Here is an 18157-nt window from a genome sequence, read left to right on the forward strand (position 1 = left end):
TGAGGGGGGTGGGCCCGGGGCTCCGTAGGCCAATTAGAGCTCTGAGCTGAGGGGGCCGGTCCCCGTCCCTAGGGCAGATAAGCAGCGGCAGCGGGGGGTTGGGGGGCTGTGTGGGGCTCGTCCTGGGGCTGAGGCAGGCTGGCGTCCGGGCGGGCGATGGCGGGGGCCGCAGCGGGCGGCAGAGGCGGAGGTGCCTGGGGGCCAGGGCGCGGAGGGGCCGGGGGGCTCCGGCGGGGCTGCTCTCCACCAGCGCCCGCCGGCTCCCCCAGGGCTGGGCTGCAGCCGCTCAGGGCAACGGTCCCCTTCCAGCTGCAGCAGCCGTCTCAGCGCCGGGACGGGGGTGGCCGCGCAGGTGAGCCGGGCCCGGTGCGGGTGCTGGGGGAGGAGCCGTTGGGGGAGGGGGCGCAAGGCGGGGGTGGGTACTGGGAGAAGAGCGAGGGGGAAGTGGATGGGGGCGAGGACAGGAGAGGGGGCGCGCAGAGTGTGCGAGGGCGGAGGGAGCGAGAGCGAAGAGCAGTGAACGTGGGGTGCAACCCCAGGACTGTGCAGGGGGTCGGGGGCCGGACGTGAGCGCTGAGAGACCTCGCAGACTGAGGCTGGCCTTGGGGGCGTAACCGAAAAGTGGGGGTCGAGGTTTTGGAAAGGAGCGGTGTGGGATGGGGGCGCCCCGTGCCGAGGCTGCGCGGAGCGGGGAGCGGCCGGTGGGCGCTGGGCAGCCGCACGGGGAGGGGGAGGGGCATGGAGGCGAGCCCGTGGAGCCATGTGTTACTTCTCCAGCTCTGGTTCGGCCCGGCAGCCCTCTCTGCAGCTCTGGAGTCCTTTCCGCACTTCACGTGCGCTTTCCTTGCTGCCACCTCCCGGAGCAGATCTCCGCTCGCTGGAATAAGTTTTAACGGCTTTTCCTGCTGTGCAGACCCTCCGCTGCCCATTGCCTACGTTCCTCTACGTGGCCCCGAAGTTGTAAGTTCCCAGATCACTAACCTGCTTAATATGGCTGTCTCAATTCCAGCCATCCTGTGTGTGTGTGTGTGTGTGTGTGTGTGTGTGTGTGGATGGATGTGGATAGGGTCTGAGCAGTTCTCCCCCTGCTTCCCCACACCCCAGGTGGTTTTGTTATAAGCATTGCCAGCCAACGTGGCAGTGGGGTGAGGGCTACAATCAAGGACAGTGTGGCAAATACCCCACTTTCTGTACGGTACTCATATGTGTCTTAATAGCAGCTTGATGTGGGTGTGGGGAAACTTCGGAACGAGCAAGCTTAACCTTGTGTTCATACTCAAAACTCTGCCGGCCCCCGAAAATGCAGGCACTCAAGGCCAGAAAGGAACCTACTTGCACGAAGAGGTTGGCAATAAGTTGAAAGTGAGGCTTGTGCTTGATTCACACCAGATGTAAAGAGATCATTGCACACTTCCAAAGCCTGAGCCTGTACTAAATGTACAAAAGTCATGGTCCCTGCCATCTTAACAGTTAATGACATTCTCTAAACCAGAGTCTCTGGAGTTTTTGGTGCTTACTAAGCTTAGTTACTGCACATCTCCCTCTGGTAAGTAAGCTGTTACAGTGCCTTACTAGATAGGAATGGAATTAATCAGGTCTCTGAGGTAGAAAGCCCCTGGTGTCTGGACCTCACTGTATACATTAGCATCACATCTCGGAACACACAAACTTGGTCAAATGTGGTAGCAAGGTGGTGAACAACTAGTATGAGTATGTGTAGAAGACAGTGCTGTAGAAGGAGGCAATGCCCACACAAACTTATGCCTATCATGAGCTGTAAAGGAAACCACAAGACCTCAAACCTGTTGGTTTTGTTTGGGCTTCCTTGGAACCAAGGGAAGTTAGAACAACAAGCACCAGAGTCCAAGTCACTTGTAGTAGAAGTCAACAAAAAACCTCCTTGTGTAGTAGCTGGAAATTGACTAGTAATTATATTTTAATAGCAGTTCTTTTCTGACTCCTAAACAGCTAAAAGTAAAAGGGCACACTGGTGGACCCTATGCAAAGGGGAAGAAAGTAGGTTTGGATGCTTAGGTTTTTCACAAGGCTTACTCTTTATAAGGCTCAGGGGCCATAAGATACTGGCATAAACATAGGGAGCTAGACTCCTGCGTAACTTGTCAGATGACTTAGGACCATTGAATGGACTCTTGCTTATGTTTTGGGCTGATTGATCATTTCTCCCTAGGGGAAACCCCAGCATCATTAATAAGGCATTTACCTAGTGGGTGGTAGGGTTATCTGTAGATTTGCACCAAGGTAGGAGAGTTAAAAAAAAAAAAGAAGGAAAGAGTAGCGTGAGCCTGTGTATTTTGTTGTGGCCAACATTAGAGGAATGTACCTGGCCTTTGGTTTTGGGACACATACATCAGGTCTTCTGCATGTTGACTTCAGCTTCTGTGTGTGCAGATTGTTTCCATTCTGTGCCCTTGGGAAGCAGCAGGGATGATTCCTCTAGGCCAGCAGGACATAGGTGATAGAGGGGAAACCCCTTGCTATCGTGAGCCCTTCGGGGATGATGTTGTGAGTTTTGAATGCAGGTTCTGCCACTTATTAGCAGTGTGGCTTTGAGGAAGTTACTCCGCTTCTAAGTGCCTCAGTTTCCTCATCTGTGGATAATGCAGATATTTGCATCATAAGGATCAGAGAGTTAGGAAAGTACTTAGAACAGTACCTGGCACACTTGTGGTGTTGCCTGCTGCTTATATTGTTATTCCCTCCAGTGAGCCAGGCTGAGAGCACTGTTGGCCAGAACCCATTGCCTTTTCAGGCTTCAGAGAGCAAACCCAGATGGATCTGAAACCAGTACTGCAGGTTTTAGAATTTCAAGGCCTCCTCTTGCATTTTTATTCTCATCTTTTAAAATGAGCTTTCTAAACAGAACTCTGAAACCCAACTGTTTAAAAGGCATGTGAGCTGGGACTGGGTTTCAGGAACGATTTAAGTGTCTTCACGGTTTCTGTTTCCCATCCCCAAATAATGTAACACTCAGGGCTGTGCAGTTATTTCTGCACCACACACCCTACTGTGTTCTCCACAAGATATATGAGACCTTGTAAAAAGGGTTATGGTGTAAAGAGCAGGATTTACCTTCTGCAGCTATTCATCCACCAGGGATGTCTTCATAAAGTGAGGAATGGCTTCATTCTTATGAGCCTGGGCTAGGAGTGAGGAAGGCTGAGAAAGCAGTGAGAAAAATGAGGGTCAACTCTTAAGAAAGCTAAGAGCCACTAGTGAGTAATAGAAACCCAGGATAAATTTCTTACTGCAATTGCCCCTTAAATTAAGTTCTCTTTTGTGTCTTAGGTCAGTGGGAGGCTGCTAACTTTTGTGTTCTTCTGGGACTACTGATTGTGGACAAAACAGGACTAGGAGGTGGCATTTTCTGGGATCCAGTCTCTGTTTAGTGTCTCAGTCTCCATATCCCTAGGATGAAGAAAATAGGGGTTTGGTTTGGTTTGTTTTTGTTTGTTTGTTTGTTTTGTTTTTGGTACTGGGGATCGAACTTAGGTCCTCGCGCTTGTGAGGCAGGCAGCGGAACCACTGAGCTAAATCCCTGGCCCTGTTTTGTTTTGCTTTTGCAGTGCTGGAGATCAAGCTCAGAACCTTGGGCATGCTAGGCTAGCCCCATGAAGATAATATTTAATCAAGCATTGCTAATATTCCTCCAGGGGACCAGCCCCACTGAGGCTAGCTGGCTGGCTGGGAAGACAAATGCTGCCTTGGCACTTCCTCTACCCACAAGAACCTTTTTAAAGCAGGGGTTGGCATGTATAGCTTGTAGGCCATATTGGGCCTTCTGCCTGTTTTTACAAATAAAGTTTTACTGGAACACAGCCACACTCCTCCTTTAGGTATTGTCCATGGCTGGCTTCATGTTGTCTGGGACAGAGTTGAGTAGTTGTGATAGACTACGCACGAAGCCTAAAATATTCACTGTATAGTACATTACAGGAAAGTTTCCCTACCTTTTCCCTAAATAATATACCTGATCATTATTCCTATGTGAAGGTCAGTTTTAGTGTATAATATATACCTCCTCAGAAAACCCTAGGAGGGCAGGGAAAACTAGCAAGCCTATATCCCCACACATATTTTAGGGGAAAGGGGACCATCTGCTTCCAGTCCCTGTGGAAGATCAGCAGGCGTGACTCCCCACTCCCACGGTTGTCAGGTAACATGTTCAGTAGACATCACTAGTTTGAATTTACGTAATAGCTTAACTGTTAGGCAAATTTGCACCCCCCCTTTCTTTAATTGCCCTTCTTCTCCACCTAACAACTCAGACTAGTGAACACATTTCAAAATCTAATGGAAATTATGACAGGCATATCTCCTGTTTTGAATTTTTTCTCATTACCTTTTACTTTTCGGGACAGATCCTTGACAGCTAAAAGTAGTCATGGTTACCCTAAAATACTGGCTTCCCCACAGGGATATAGGAAAGGTAGATTATGTCAAATGTCAAGTAGGTTCCCCAGGATGACTGTTTCATGAATATAAGGCAGCATTGTTATTAGCAATGCTATTGGTAATTATTAAACTCCTTTCCTTGCAGTTCTTTGAAAACTTAGCTCTTGGGGGAAGGGTGTTTAGATAGGTATGGAGCCCTATGAAGGAGGTTGAATATTAAAGATCCCAAGAGGAACTGGCCCCTGGTGACAGAAACAGCCTAGGGATGAGAATAGAGTTGGAACTGTCTATGCCAAGGAGCCATCTTACTAGAATGAGGCTTGGGGGTGCAGTTAATATTCTTTAAGAGCGACAGTTGTCCTTCTACAAACTGTGATTGAGGCAGCTTCTCTTTGGGAATCGTAAAACCCTGCACTAGACACTGCTCACTGTCACTTTTACAGCAGTGCTAGCACCAGGCATGTGGTCAGCAAAATATGCGTCAGGAGCATCTGACTCTTAAACATTACCACCAAGGATGATATCCTTGAATTGCATTTGGTGACATCCTTGACAGTTGCTGAACTGTCTTTGTCTCTTTTGTTACCCAAAGGATTGTGGGTACATGTGTTCTTCAGTATTGTGGAAAGCAGAGAATTAAACAGTGTGGGGGGCGGGGCGGGGATTTAGCTCAGTGGTTTTGCCGCCTGCTGTGCAAGCGCAAGGACCCGAGTTCGATCCCAGGTACCCCAAAAAAAAAACAGTAGGGTAAGTTTTTCCCTTATATAACGTAGAGCTGAAAGACCTTAATTCCTTTGCGATAAATAGAGGAGGGGTCCGAACATCAATGAAGTATGGAGAAAAGACATTGTTTTCTCTGATTCCAGATTTGGATCTCTAGGAAATTTGAAGCAAAATTTTCATAGTGATGGTGCTAATTGGTATGGGCTTTAATAGCCAAGAGAAGGCTTTGTTTATATTTTCTGCAGAATTCAATGTATCCCCAAAGGTGTGATGGGTCCCAGAGCCCCACTATTCCATGTTAGTGGAGCTGATAGAAGTAGTGTGTCCTCCTCCAGGTTCATATGATTCTCACGTAGAGCTCTTCTGCCAAAGGATGCAGATTTCACAGGGCATTGATATGTTCTGGGGGCAGGTCTGTTCCGGAAGTTCTTAAAGGCACTGTCACATACATCAAGTGCTGTTTGCCATTGGCTCAAGTGTTCTGACTGGACCCACCTGGGCTGATTCTGGGTCCACAGGCAGTGCGGAGCCCTTCCCAGTCCATCCACAGGAGTGAGAGTGGACAATCTTTGTGGCTGAATGAGCTCTGCCCTCCTCTGAGATGGTAGTTGCTCTTCCTTGTGAGTAGAAGCCAAGAAAGGCTGAGTGGGAAATTTGTTGCGCTTCCCCCGCTGCCTGAGTTGCAGGTTTTATTATTTGGTTTGCAGGGTATGAATTAGCCAAACATTAGCCACATCTATTCACATGGTTAGGTCAAGAACAAATTCTGATCTCAGAGAGGAAAGAGCTCGGGATGCTATTTGAAATTCATAGATTATCTGTGCTCCAGTTCCACCGCCGCCGGGGAGCTTGGGAAGGGGCTGTCCTTCCTGGGCACAGCTGTGTGCTGGGAGGCCTTCTACAGCTGGCTGCGACTCCAGCTCATGGTGCCCACCAGACCTCCTGGTTTTCTGGCACTTTGCTCTCCCCCCAGGGTCATGACACAGCTGAATGCGGAGCTCTGGAGTCATTTAAATGCTTATCTGCTGGCCCGAATAAGCCTCAGTTAAGTTTACTGTGTGGGAGCACCATGGCCAATCAAGGGCAGCTTTAATGAACTTAAAAGAATGCTATCGATGTATTTCATAATAGGAAAACTTCAAGTCGCGCCCCAGGGGCTGTGGAACTGACGTCCAGGCCATGTGTAGACACTTACCTGGCCCTGTTCAGGCACACAGGCCTGTGGGTTTGCTCATGACCTCCAACAGCTGACACCGAGGGTGGATGGGGCGCCTTGGCCTCAGCCCTGCCTGCACATTAGCAATTTGAGCTTCTGGCTCCCTAATAAAAGGGAGAGGTTGGAGGGCTGGGAAGACTCCTCTGAGGGCTCTGGTTTCTCTGAAGCAGTTGGCTGGGGATTGGAAGTTAAGGAGTATTCTCTTAGAGCCACCTGAACAGAGCTTCTTAGACAATGGGCAGTATTTGGCAGAGCACCGTTGTAAATTTAGGGTGCCTTCTCTCTGGCCTTGAGCTCCTATCCTGCGAATTTCAGAGGAGCTGTGCCTCTTACACCACAGACAGCCTGATCTACCACCAGCTCTGGCACTTGAATCCCTCCCTTATTGTCCCATCCTAAATGAAGACCTGCCGGAGAATAATGAGGTATAGGTAACACCTCATCCGTAAGAGCCAAAGGTAGGGTTACATATGCAACTCTAAAACAGCTTGGACACATCTGCAAATGAATAAAATAGGAGTTCAAGCTGGAGAAGGTGTAGAATGAAGGAATATTCAGTGTGCGGTAAAGTTAATTAGGGAGCTACTAGGAGGTTTGGAGTTGGCTTTTAAAAACTCCTAGTGTAGCTGGGGATTTAGCTCAGTGGTTCCGCCGCCTGCCTCGAAAGTGCAAGGACCCGAGTTCGATCCCCGATACCAAAAAAAAAAGTACTCAAAAACTGCTAGTGTATTCTCCTAAGATTAAGTTTCTACTCTCTTCTAAGAGTGACATTGTTGGGGTTGGGGATGTAACGCAGTGGAGAGGATGTGCTTAGCATGTGCAAGGCTCAGGGTTTAATCCCCAGCAGTGCAAAAAAAAAAAAAATGACATTGTGTTACTCTTGTCTGGTCAGCTGTGTTCCTTAATTTTCTCAAACCTGGAAAATTGTGTGCCTGCCTTTTTAAGAGGTAGGCACCTCAAGTTTCAAGTTCAAGTGCAATAGAACTCACTCTGCAGCTTGAACAGATTTGAGTGTTTTTGCAGAGGGAGGGACAGGGCAGATGGGGAGTGTCATGCTCAATAAATACGTGCTGGATTGAGTTGCTGGAAAGGCAGTGGGGAGGGAGCAGGGAGCCACACGTCCCCTAGGCTGTCTTGTAAGGATCTTTCCCATTTCTGGTCTCCACACATGGTTTCCCTCTATAATACCTCTCTTCAGCTACTTACAGGGAACCCCACCCCCTCCAAGTGTTTTCTCTCTTTAAATCACTGGTCTCCTATTCATCCTGGTCACTGGGCTTGAAGCCCAGATGGTGGCAAAGACGTGGCATTTCCATGGATGTCATTGCTAGGCTTGGAGCTTCTGTTCCCAAGACACAGCCAGAGGATGAGCTTGGGCAGTTACCAGGTTGAAGCAGCCGATTTGTAGGATTTTGTTAAAGAGCCAGACCACCTGGTGTTAGGCTTAGAAGTGGATATGGATGGTGGGCCAGGGAGACCGAAATGAATGCTGGGTGTCTTCATTCCCAGTTGATTTGTCCCCACTTCTTGGGAGTGTTATAGCAGGATAACAAAGTCTAAATCAGTGACTTTCTGGGCCGGGGAGCAGAATTTCCTGTAGGCCCTCGGGTGTTGTTCCTCCTCCTTGAGAAATGCAGGGAAGAGGTGCTGGTTGTCGTTCTCCATCCCCTGGACACGCGCTGTCATCCTCAGTCTGTGTTCCTCTGCCCTAGAGGTGGCCACCATGGGTCTGGTGGCTTAGTCCAAGTGGTTATAAACCCACCCAGCTGGGTGTAACTTCAAATGGAGTGCACATGTGATTGGGGGGTAGGCAGCTTTCTTCTTCCTCCTCCTCCTCTCTCTCCTCCTGTGCTTGGTGCCTGTCGGTCGCCCACGCAGCCTCATGAGAACCACCCCTGATAATACATGCATTCCTGGCCCCACAGCTGCAGGCTGGCAGAAACCTGCACCAGGCCCCATTTGGGGATTGTCTGTTTAACTCCAGCCCATCAGATATGACACAAGCAAGCTGGGAGTAGGGTGGGTGTGGCTAGCATGTGGCATGATAGAGGGGATGCAGCTGGAGGGCTTTCGCAGGAGATATGGAGGAGTCTGGGTTGTGATAGTGGGGAGAGGAAGGCGGTGAAGCCACCTTTGGGGCTGCATGTCTTAGCGCCCAGAGGAGCACCTGGGCACTTTCTCAGGGGAACCCTAATCCTGGGTAGTCCTGTGTTCCCAGCAGAAAACCAGAACAGCTGCTTCCATAGAAAGAATGTGAATCCCAACTCTGGAAGGGCCCAACATTCATTTGTATTTTTCAGTGAAATGGAAACTAAAGATAGCTTTTGTTTAGCTCTCACTGCTTATAATCCATTCTCAAATGTTTCTTATTTGTCCTCACAACTGTCCCGCAGGTGCAGGGGGCATTTCCATTTCTGCAGATAAAGAAACTGAGGCCCCGAAAGGAAGTAACTTACCCATGACCCATGACTGATAGAGGTCTTTTGCTTTTTTTTTTTTTTTTTTTGGTACCAGGGATCAAACTCAGGTCCTTGTGGTTCCAAGGCAAGCGGCAAAACCGCTGAGCTATATCCCCGGCCCTCCTTTTGCTTTATTAAGCAAGGGCTCCTTCCACTAGGTATGAGAAGTCTCTTAAAAGTGTCATTCAAGGCTGGCACTCCTGCTTCCTGCCTGCCACACACCTCCAGCCTCAGCCTTTGTCCCCTTCCGCTTGTGTACCTGTATTCCAGGAGACCAGACTCATCGCTTAAACTCAGTGAAAGTGAATTGGAAAACGGGTTGCAGGGAAGTCTGTTCGTCCAGCACCCTAAGTGACCGCCCATACCTTGAGCTTTCTACACCTGTACTTTCCCTGTAAGCTATAGATAGGGGGAGAAATTAGAAGAAGATGGTGACTGCGTTACTGTATGTGTGATACGGTGGTGGCTTTTCTGGTGTTTCTGGCTGGTTTGAGACATGCAGTTTCCTTGTGGAATGAGTAGGTAACCAGGGACAGATAGGGCTCAGAAGGGAGACAGGTGTTCCTGCCTCTGTGGGGTCGGGTTGCGGAGCTGGGCTTGGTCAAGGGCCACGTGCTAAGATGGAGCCTGTAGGAGAGGGTGTCTTTCTTATTTGCAAAAATGAGAAACCCTAAAGGCACCTGGGAAAGGATGTGGGTGGTGTGGGTGGCATTGTGCCATGATGACCGTCTAGTCCTCCATGTAGGGAAACCCCTGGTGCATCCCCCCCGTCCCCACGCAGGTGGTAAAGAATCCTGGGGCACGTGATCCGCCTGAGCTCGCCTCCCCCTTCTGGCCCTAGATAAAGTGGGGAAGGAGTCCTATGACATATAAGCATGCCCAGTAAGGGGAACAGCAGGGGCTGGAGCTCTGGGAGAAAGCTCCAACCCGGGGCTTGGCATCTGGAGAATCACTTGACCTTCTTAGAGGTATGTAAACCTCTGGAGGGGTCGTGGGCAGCTTTTATCCCCAATCAGATTTTGTATAGATTTTTTTTTTTTTTTGGTACTGGGGATTGAATCCAAAGCCTTCCTACTGAGTTACATCCCCAGTCTTTTAAAAAAATTTTTAATTTTTGAGACAGGGTCTTGCTAAGTTGCCTAGGGCTGGGCTCGAACTTGGAACCTACTGCCTTAGCTTCCCAGAGTGCTGGGATTACAGGTGTGTACCACCCCCCCATCCTACCCCCAGCTTGCAAGGAATTCTGAACCTTTCTTTCTCAGTTACCTCCCGCTTCATGAACTAAAATCTCCATATAACAAATACTGTATAATAAAGCTGTTTCTGTGGTTCATATACGTGCCTTGTTGTTGTTGTTTTTTTTGTGGGTTTCATTATTACAAAAAAAAAAAAATTGTAATCAGCAACCTTACTAACTTTTCTGTAGGTTTTTCTGGGCCCTGTCTCTGTACTAGTTCACTTCGAAAGCAGAGCACTTCTGTGCTTGCTGTTTTCATGGTAGGCAGGGAGGGAGCAGAGCTGGGGATCATCAGCAAGCAGCAAGTCTCCTTTGCTTTCTCTTCATCTTTAGCCTCCCATCCTCCTCTGCATAGTTCCCTGTTGTTTTTCAAACAGGACAGCACACCAAACCCCACAAAGGACAGTGTGTGTCTGTGTATGTGTGTGTGTGTGTCTGTGTATACGAGTGGGTGTCAAGTGTGAATGTGGGAGAATGTGTGAGCATGTCTATGGAAAAATGCATATGAAAGCCAGCAGTAAAGCAAGTGAGGCAAATGTAGGTAAAAATTGCATGGGTGTTCTGTATAGTATTCTTAGTCTTTTATCTATACACTTGAAATCTTTTCCAAATTAAATCTTTAACAAATAAATATATGCCAGACTAATTTGAGTGTATCTGGGGCTCTTTAGAATGGAGATTTTCTTCTCTATCCTGGTAACATCTGTTATTCCCCATTTAACAGACTGAGCAGCTGGCACCCAGTGAGGTTACACGGACCCATGTGAGTTCACATAGCACACTGGAGGGAGGCAGGATTTGGGCCTAGGTATGGAGCCTATGGCAGGCCACCTCTCAGGACACTGCAGCTTGTCCTTGTCAGGCTGGACGGGACTGGCGTCACATTCTGAGAGCTGACTGGGCACCTGCTGCTGCAGGTGCACGCCCAGCCCATGGTCCACATTGTCCCGGTGGTGCTGGAACATGTGTGACCGTGCTGGGGACAGAGGTACCTTCCAGGGAGAACCACCCTACCCCCTGCTCTCACTGGGTGCCTCACATAACTCTTCATTTGTCAGTACACAAAATCAGAAGGCTCTTCTGCACCAGGGACTAATACTACTTTCCATTTATATAGTAGAAGGTGGGAGAGAGGGGTATTTGAATTCAGTTTAGAAGGTGATACCAGGTTAAGGCCCAGGCGCACAGCTTTCCTTCACTGGGAACCAGTTGGTGGGTGTGGCCACTGCCTTGGGCTTCTCGGGCCTTGGGCCAGGGGTATGTGTGGCTTAGTGCAGCACATCACACCAAGGGCCACTGTTACATCTTCATACACGTGGACGCGGCCTCCTTTAGCCAGTGATAACCTTCGCTTAACCACGAGGCCCGAGAAGAGCTGGATCTGGGGATCACTGCTAGGCAGACAGAGTTGGGGATCAGACCCTGCCCGTTTCTTCTCACAGCAAACCACATGTTAGGCCTTGTCTGTGCTCCTTGAAGGTTCTTGAATCTTTCTTGTCATTTTTTTTTTTTTTTTTGGTCCCAGAGGTCAAACTCTGGGCCTTGAGCTTGTGAGGCAGGCGCAGCACCACTGAGCTAAATCCCGGCCCTTTCCTGTCTTTTTGCTTCCTGGTATTTTTCCCCAAGCTGCCAGAGTCGGGGTAAGTGACTTAACGTAGAAGGAATGGTTCTCTGAAATGCTTTAGCTTTCGTGTGTGTCTTCTATCTGAACTGCCTCCCTGCTGCTGCCCTAGACTTGATTAATCTGACTAGTTAAGTTGTCCTCAAAGGATTTTTTTCCGTGGCCCCAGCCAGTTAGTTATATGAAATAGATTTGTGAGCATTCACTCTACTACTGCCTTGGCTTATTCACTTAGATTATTTGTCCTTGGGTGGTCATCAAATTATATAAAGTGTCCCCAGGATGCTCTGATATTCCGTCCTCTGCTGTTCTGGCTCTGTCCTCTCTCAAACTAAGTGATGGGTGGATAATAACTAGAATCAGGGCAAGGTGGTGGAGGGTGAGAAAGCCTGCCCCCAGTTTCCTAGGAGCATGGGAAGCTTAGATGCCTGTGATGAGCTGCAGTGTCAGCAGCACTGCTGTCACCTGGGGTGGACTGTGGCAGCTGAGCCTTTGCCTTCTAGTTCTTAGGGGCTTGGGTGAGACATACTGTTTTGGTTTGTTTTTAGTTTTTGGCAGTAATGGGGATTGAACCCAAGGCCCTGCTCATGTTAGGCAGGTGTTTGAACCACTGAGTTACAAGCCCCGCCCAGACACCTTGGTAATTTCATGTCCTACGCTGTGTCCCTGGATCAAGTTCTTTTGCTTCAGGAGAATAAGCCTTTTTTTTACCTGACTTAGGAAAGGTAACATTACCACGAAGCAAACCCCAATTTCAGAATCAATCCAGAGCCACTATGTGGGGATAATGGTGTCACCTTCCAGTGACATGTGATGTTGCCATGCCCTCCTCTGCCCCCGGAAGCACATGTGGAGCAGTGTCTAGCATCTGTGGCAGGCAGGAAAATCTTCCCAAAGTGAGACCCTCCAGGCTCTTCCTTGCTTGTCAGGCTGGTTTACCCCGGAGGCACTGCATAACCTTCGAAGGCCAGTGTTTCAGCAGGCTCCATCCGGGAGTGTCACCCAGCCCCTTTTGGGGTTTTTCCACAGCCGAGACCCAACATGGGAATTTGTCACTGATGTGAGGTCCATTCCGGAAGTTTAGGGCCCAGGTAGGGACTCACTGGGTGGGTTGTTGTGGTCTTTTAATTATCTCCCCTTTGAAGGTGGGGACACAGAATAGAGCTCAGATTGGCAAGTGGAGCAAGGTGGTTCACATGTGTTTTCAAGGACATGAGGGTTGAGAAGAATAGCCCTAATAAGATCGTAGACCCCACACGGAGAGGAGATTCTATGACTATGACCTTTCCGGCCCCCAGGAACCTAATGGAGCAGCTGTTCCTTATCACTGCTCCCAACCCCCAGCCCAGAGCAGAATGAATCAAAGTCAAGGTTAAGAGCAGAGGATCCTGGCAGGGTCCAACTTAGTGAGGTGTAGCAAGTGGGCAGCTCTGAGTTCTGCTTGGGTTCTGCCCAATCACGTGACCTCCTGCTTGTGGCTAGCCACAGGTAAATTGAGCACTATTTATATGCTACTTGGGGAAGGAAGTGGGAGCCTCCTTGGAGCTCACAACACAGCTGTCTGAGCAGTATAGGTATGACAAATCTCCCTTGACTTTGTGCCTTTTTCCTCTTTCACCTTAACTTATCTTGCTCTAGATAATAGCCTGGGCTCTGGGATTTTTATTTTTATTTTTTTTTTCGTACTGGGGATCGAACTTGGGTCCTTGTGCTTGCTCAGCAGGCGGCGAAACCACTAAGCTAAATCCCTGGCCCTTACCCTTTAATAGTTGGGGAACTCGAGGCCCCAAGGAGTCTCAGACTCATTCGGTGGGACCTCCTGCCTGCAGGATTGAGTGGACAACAGGGGACCTGTAATTCCCTCTTCCTGATGCTGCTTATGGGTAGACTCTACAATTTCATTCATTTCTGATGAGGAAGTTCTTCCTTTATTTGGCTAGACTGACTCCTATTACAGGCCTTGTTACTGTCAATTTTTCACACACGTAGAAGACTACTGATAGATTCAAATTCACTTTGCTTGCCTCCTGGGATCTAGCGACCATCCCTCTAGCCATGTTTACCCCTCTTCCCTGGGATCTCTCAGTCTCACAAGTTTCCTTTTGAAGAACAATAAGGACAAATGGATACTCAGGGTCAGTAGGCTGGGTATTCTGAGGCTATATCCAGTTACATCCATGTTTCTGGACTCCAAGGAGCCTCTTAATTCTGGCTACAGTCCTAGTCTTGTTCCTAGGATGACAGGATACTTCTTTTTTTTTTTTGGTACTGGGGATCGAACTCAGGAACTTGTGCTTGTGAGGCAGGCACCAGAAGCACTGAGCTAAATCCCCAGCCCGACAGGATACTTCTTAATGTCTTCCTTCACTTCGTGTCTTTATTCTGCCTTCTTTTTCTTTTTTTGAGACAAGGTCTTGCTATGTAGTTCAGGCTGGCTTTTAAACTTGCTATGTAGCCCAGGCTGGCCTGGAACTTGTGGCAATCCTCCTGCCTCAGCCTGCCTAGGGTTGGAATTGCAGCCATGCATCACCACACCTGGCCTGCCTTGTATGAATTATATCTTCTTGCAAGTTTCCATTCTTTGCCTCAGATGAAGTTCCATTCATGATTCCATTTCTTCTTGCCCACCTTCTCCTGTCCCTAATTAGTCAAGAGCAGGGACCCAGATGAATTTGACCATTACTGGCCATGGTTGAAATGCTACAGGGGTTAGGTTTTACTTCACAGTATATTGAATTTCTATCTTCTTGGATTAAGCCAGCGTTATTTTCTTTTTCCTCATAACTTTATTTTGGAAAATTTTTTATACATCCAGAAAAGTTGTGAGTGCTGTGCACACCCATTTATCCTCCCCTGGACTCATTGATAATTTCTTGGCACAACTGTCTTAGCTGTCTTTTCTCCTGTGCTTGTATGCTTGTGGTTAGATATGCTCACATATGTGCAGATATCATGACACTTTGCCCTATATTCCAATGGTACCTCTTAAGAATAAAGACATTCCTCTATATAACCATAATATTATGGCTAAGGAAATTAACTATGATACCTTATTTAATAGCTCATTTTTCAGGGGCTGGGGATTTAGCTCAGTGGTTCCGGCGCCTGCCTCACCAGCGCAAGATCCTGAGTTTGATCCCTGGTACCAAAAAAAAAAAATAGTTCATTTTTCACATTTCCATTTCCCCTTTGGTGGCTTTGTTTTTAATCTACCAGCCAGACAAGGATCACATTTGGTTATATCTTTTTTTTTTTTTTTTGGTGCTGGGGATCAAACTCGGGACCTCGTGCTTGCAAGGCAGGTGGCGGAATGGCTGACCTAAATTCCTGGCCCTTGGTTATATCGTTTTTAAAAAGAGACTTTTTTATTTTTATTTTTATTTTTTATTTTTTTTATTTTTTGGTACCGGGGATTAAACTCTGGTCCTCGTGCTTGCACAGCAGGTGGCAAAACACTCTGGATTTTTCTTTGTTTCTCCAGGGCAGCATTTAACTTGTTCCTCTATCCCTGCATTCCCTATAAATGGGAAGTTAGATCTTGGGCCTGCTTAAACATTCCTGACAAGACCATTTCACTTTAGGAGGTACCTGATGCCAGAAAGTCCATAACTAAGCATGCCAATTTTTTGTTTTGTTTTCTTTTTTATTTTTTTGGTGCTGGAATTTGAACCCAGGGTTCGCACATGCTAGGCCCTTACTTTGCCACTAATTTATACCTGGTCATGCTAAGATTGACCACACGAAGAGGTATGAAAGTACACGACACGCCTAGTAAGTGGTTAGTGGGATAGTACTTTAGCATTCTATAAATACTCTCATCCCCAGACCCCTTGGTAGGGGTTTTGGCCTCTGTTTATTCTTCCCGATTGAGCTATTACCTTGGGAGTAAAGCCAGTTATGAATTAATGCTAATGGACCATGAGTATTCATGTGAACAGTTCAGAAAAGAAAGGCAAAAGTTTTCATCCAGGTTTTGAAATCATTAGGAGGAATGGAGCCGTCCAATTTTGCCAGTGTGGTTGTCATTTTGTGTGACTTGTGCTGATATTTATTGTGCATTAGAAGCTCAGACATATATTGCTACCTGAAAGTTTGCTCAAAGTCAGAAGGAAGGCTGGATGGAGTTAAAAATAAGTCATGATTTGTTCGCAAAGCAGAGATGATTTTGCTTATTTGAAAGTTATCTGTATTCTTTTACTTTTTTTTCTTTTATTTTTTAACTTCATCCCCGCGCGCACACACACCCACCCACACTCATAGACTTCTTGCATGGAGAGATTGAACTCAGGGCCTTGCACATGGCAGGCAAATGCTCTGTCACTGAGCTATATCCCCAGGGATTTTTATTTTATTTTGTGACAGTCTCTCTAAGTTGCCCAGACTGGCCTTGAACTTCTTAAAACTTTCCAAGTAACTGGGATTCCTGGAATTGGTAGCAATAGGAATCCTTCATTCTTTGTCATCTTCCTTCCCTTGACTGACCCAGCCTGCCCAGTGGATAAAATAGTTCCTGAGACTCAGGGAGGATCTTTCCAGCAAAGAAGGGGAATAAGAACTGGCCAGTCCACAGAGTATTTCCTGAACCGAGGCAGCCAGGAGGTCATGACAGAGTTGACTCTGACAGTGAAATACAAGGGTGGGAAATGTACTTTGAAAAGCCTTCTAAAAAATAAAAAGAAAAGAAAAAAAAAAGAAAAGCCTTCTGTTTGAGCAGTAAAGGGCCTTGCTTTGCTCTTTGACCTTGGACAAATCAGCTCACCTCTGTATGTGGGGAGTGTCGTCCACTTTCCATTTGTAACATCTCAGCTCTCTCTGTAGGAGAATTCATGAGAATTCAGAACAAAAATCAGGGTACACTTTGAATCACAGTTGTCTTCCAGAAGATTCATCATAGATGAGGCTCCCAAATCCCTGGTTCTCCCTTCACCTCCTTTATCTGAAAAGACAAGAACTGACTAATAGGAGTCAAATTGCTGGGAGAAGTGAAGGTATGAAGGGTGCCTGCCTGCCCTTGGAATTTATAGGCTACCCAGAAATCCATCACTCCCCAATAACTTGTGGTGGGGGTTCTCTTAGGGGGAGAGGGCTGCCCAAGAGCTATTCTTGCAGAGGCCCCATGGACCCTAAAGGAAAGCCTGCTCCAATCAGTAACTGCTGGTGTTTTGTTTTGTTGAGATCCTACAGAACTCTTCAGAGAATTCAGATAAAAGGTGAAAAGTTCACACCATTTCCTTTTCTTCTAACTGCTGCTTCTTGAGAACTGAACAAATGTCAAGATGGCAGCTGTCCTAATGCACACACAAGCATGCACTTTGGCCTTCCCCATGGCCTCCTAGCTATAGAGTTAGCATATCCCTTATTTTTCCCACAGTGACCTCTCCAGAAGGGTTTCTTTCCAGCTGCCTCCAGATGTGGTCTGCATCTTGGGAAGTCAGACACGCAGCCAGAAAGGGCTTTCACTGGCTCTCCCTTGAGCTGCACACTTAAATATGGAACCCATGATTGATTAAAGGTCTGCCTGAGAAGTTCTTCCTGTATATACGATTACTAGTGCTCTCTTAGGGGGAAGGCAATACACTGTCTTCGTAGAGAACATGATATTACTCCTTTTTCACCTTTATTTTGAATCTGGTTTCCTGTTTCTTCTCCCTGTTGAGGTTGAAGTTAGCGGTGGTCTGGTGTTGAAGAAGCATCCAAAGCTCCAGGTTCAGTTTTCCCAGCTGGGATGGATGGGGTCTCCGTGGGGTTTCCACGGAGGACTTCTGCCTCTTGTACAGTCATATTGGCAATCTCGGTTTCATCACAACTTCCCTCCGAGACCCATCCCTGAGTGAAGCAGTTTAAGTGGCACCAGACCACAGAGCTCTCAGGCAACAGCCAGCCCTGCTAATCCCAGCACGAGCACCAAAATAGAAAACTAATCCCTGTAAGGCTGCTTGGAGGAACTTCCCCTGGTTACTGCAGATCTGTTCTTGGGGAAATGTTTAGAAATCTGAATCCCTGTTTTACTTTGTTCTTGTCCAGGTTAGCATTTCTCTCCTCCAACAAAAGGGCTGCATCCTGGGGACAGGGCAGGGCAGGACCTGCTCCCTCTGTGTCCCGCCATCCTGCCTCACTGACAGATAAATACAAACAGCAGAACAGGGTGTGGAGAAGCATGTGCAATGCGACCTCATCTTATGAAAAACCTGTACGCATAGATATGTGCATGAGGAAGACGGGGGTGGCTGTTCCCTGTGTGGTCTCGGGGTGGGGCACGCATCGTTTGTATTTTTTAGTTTTTGTTCATCTGCATTTTTTAATTTCCTGTAATACATGCAGTGCTTCTGTTGCAAGAAGCGTTGTTTTCTTTGTAAGAGGGGATGTGAGGGCTGGGTGTGTAGCTCAGTGGTAGAGTGCTTGCCTGGCCTGCGCAAGGCCCTGGGTTTGATCCCCAGCCCTTTCTCCCTCACCCTCAGGAAAGGGGGGAGCTAAGAAGACTAGCGCTT

General features: G+C 47.7%; 1 protein-coding gene across 2 annotated transcripts in view; it reads left to right on the plus strand.

The window, feature by feature from the left end:
• The first annotated feature begins 99 nt into the window (after window positions 1–99).
• The window catches only part of Fam117a (family with sequence similarity 117 member A), a 44381-nt gene continuing 26323 nt past the window's right edge, over window positions 100–18157 (plus strand). For both annotated transcript variants that reach the window (XM_021239970.2, XM_004859660.3), the window contains exon 1: window positions 100–352. In XM_021239970.2, the coding sequence (XP_021095629.2) occupies window positions 157–352 (196 nt within the window). In that variant the 5' untranslated portion in view covers window positions 100–156. The remainder of the gene's footprint in view (window positions 353–18157) is intronic.

Source organism: Heterocephalus glaber, unplaced genomic scaffold, assembly GCF_053883595.1.
Source record: "Heterocephalus glaber isolate CG9 unplaced genomic scaffold, H.glaber_assembly_v1.0 deba00001773, whole genome shotgun sequence".
Classification (NCBI taxonomy): domain Eukaryota; kingdom Metazoa; phylum Chordata; class Mammalia; order Rodentia; family Bathyergidae; genus Heterocephalus; species Heterocephalus glaber.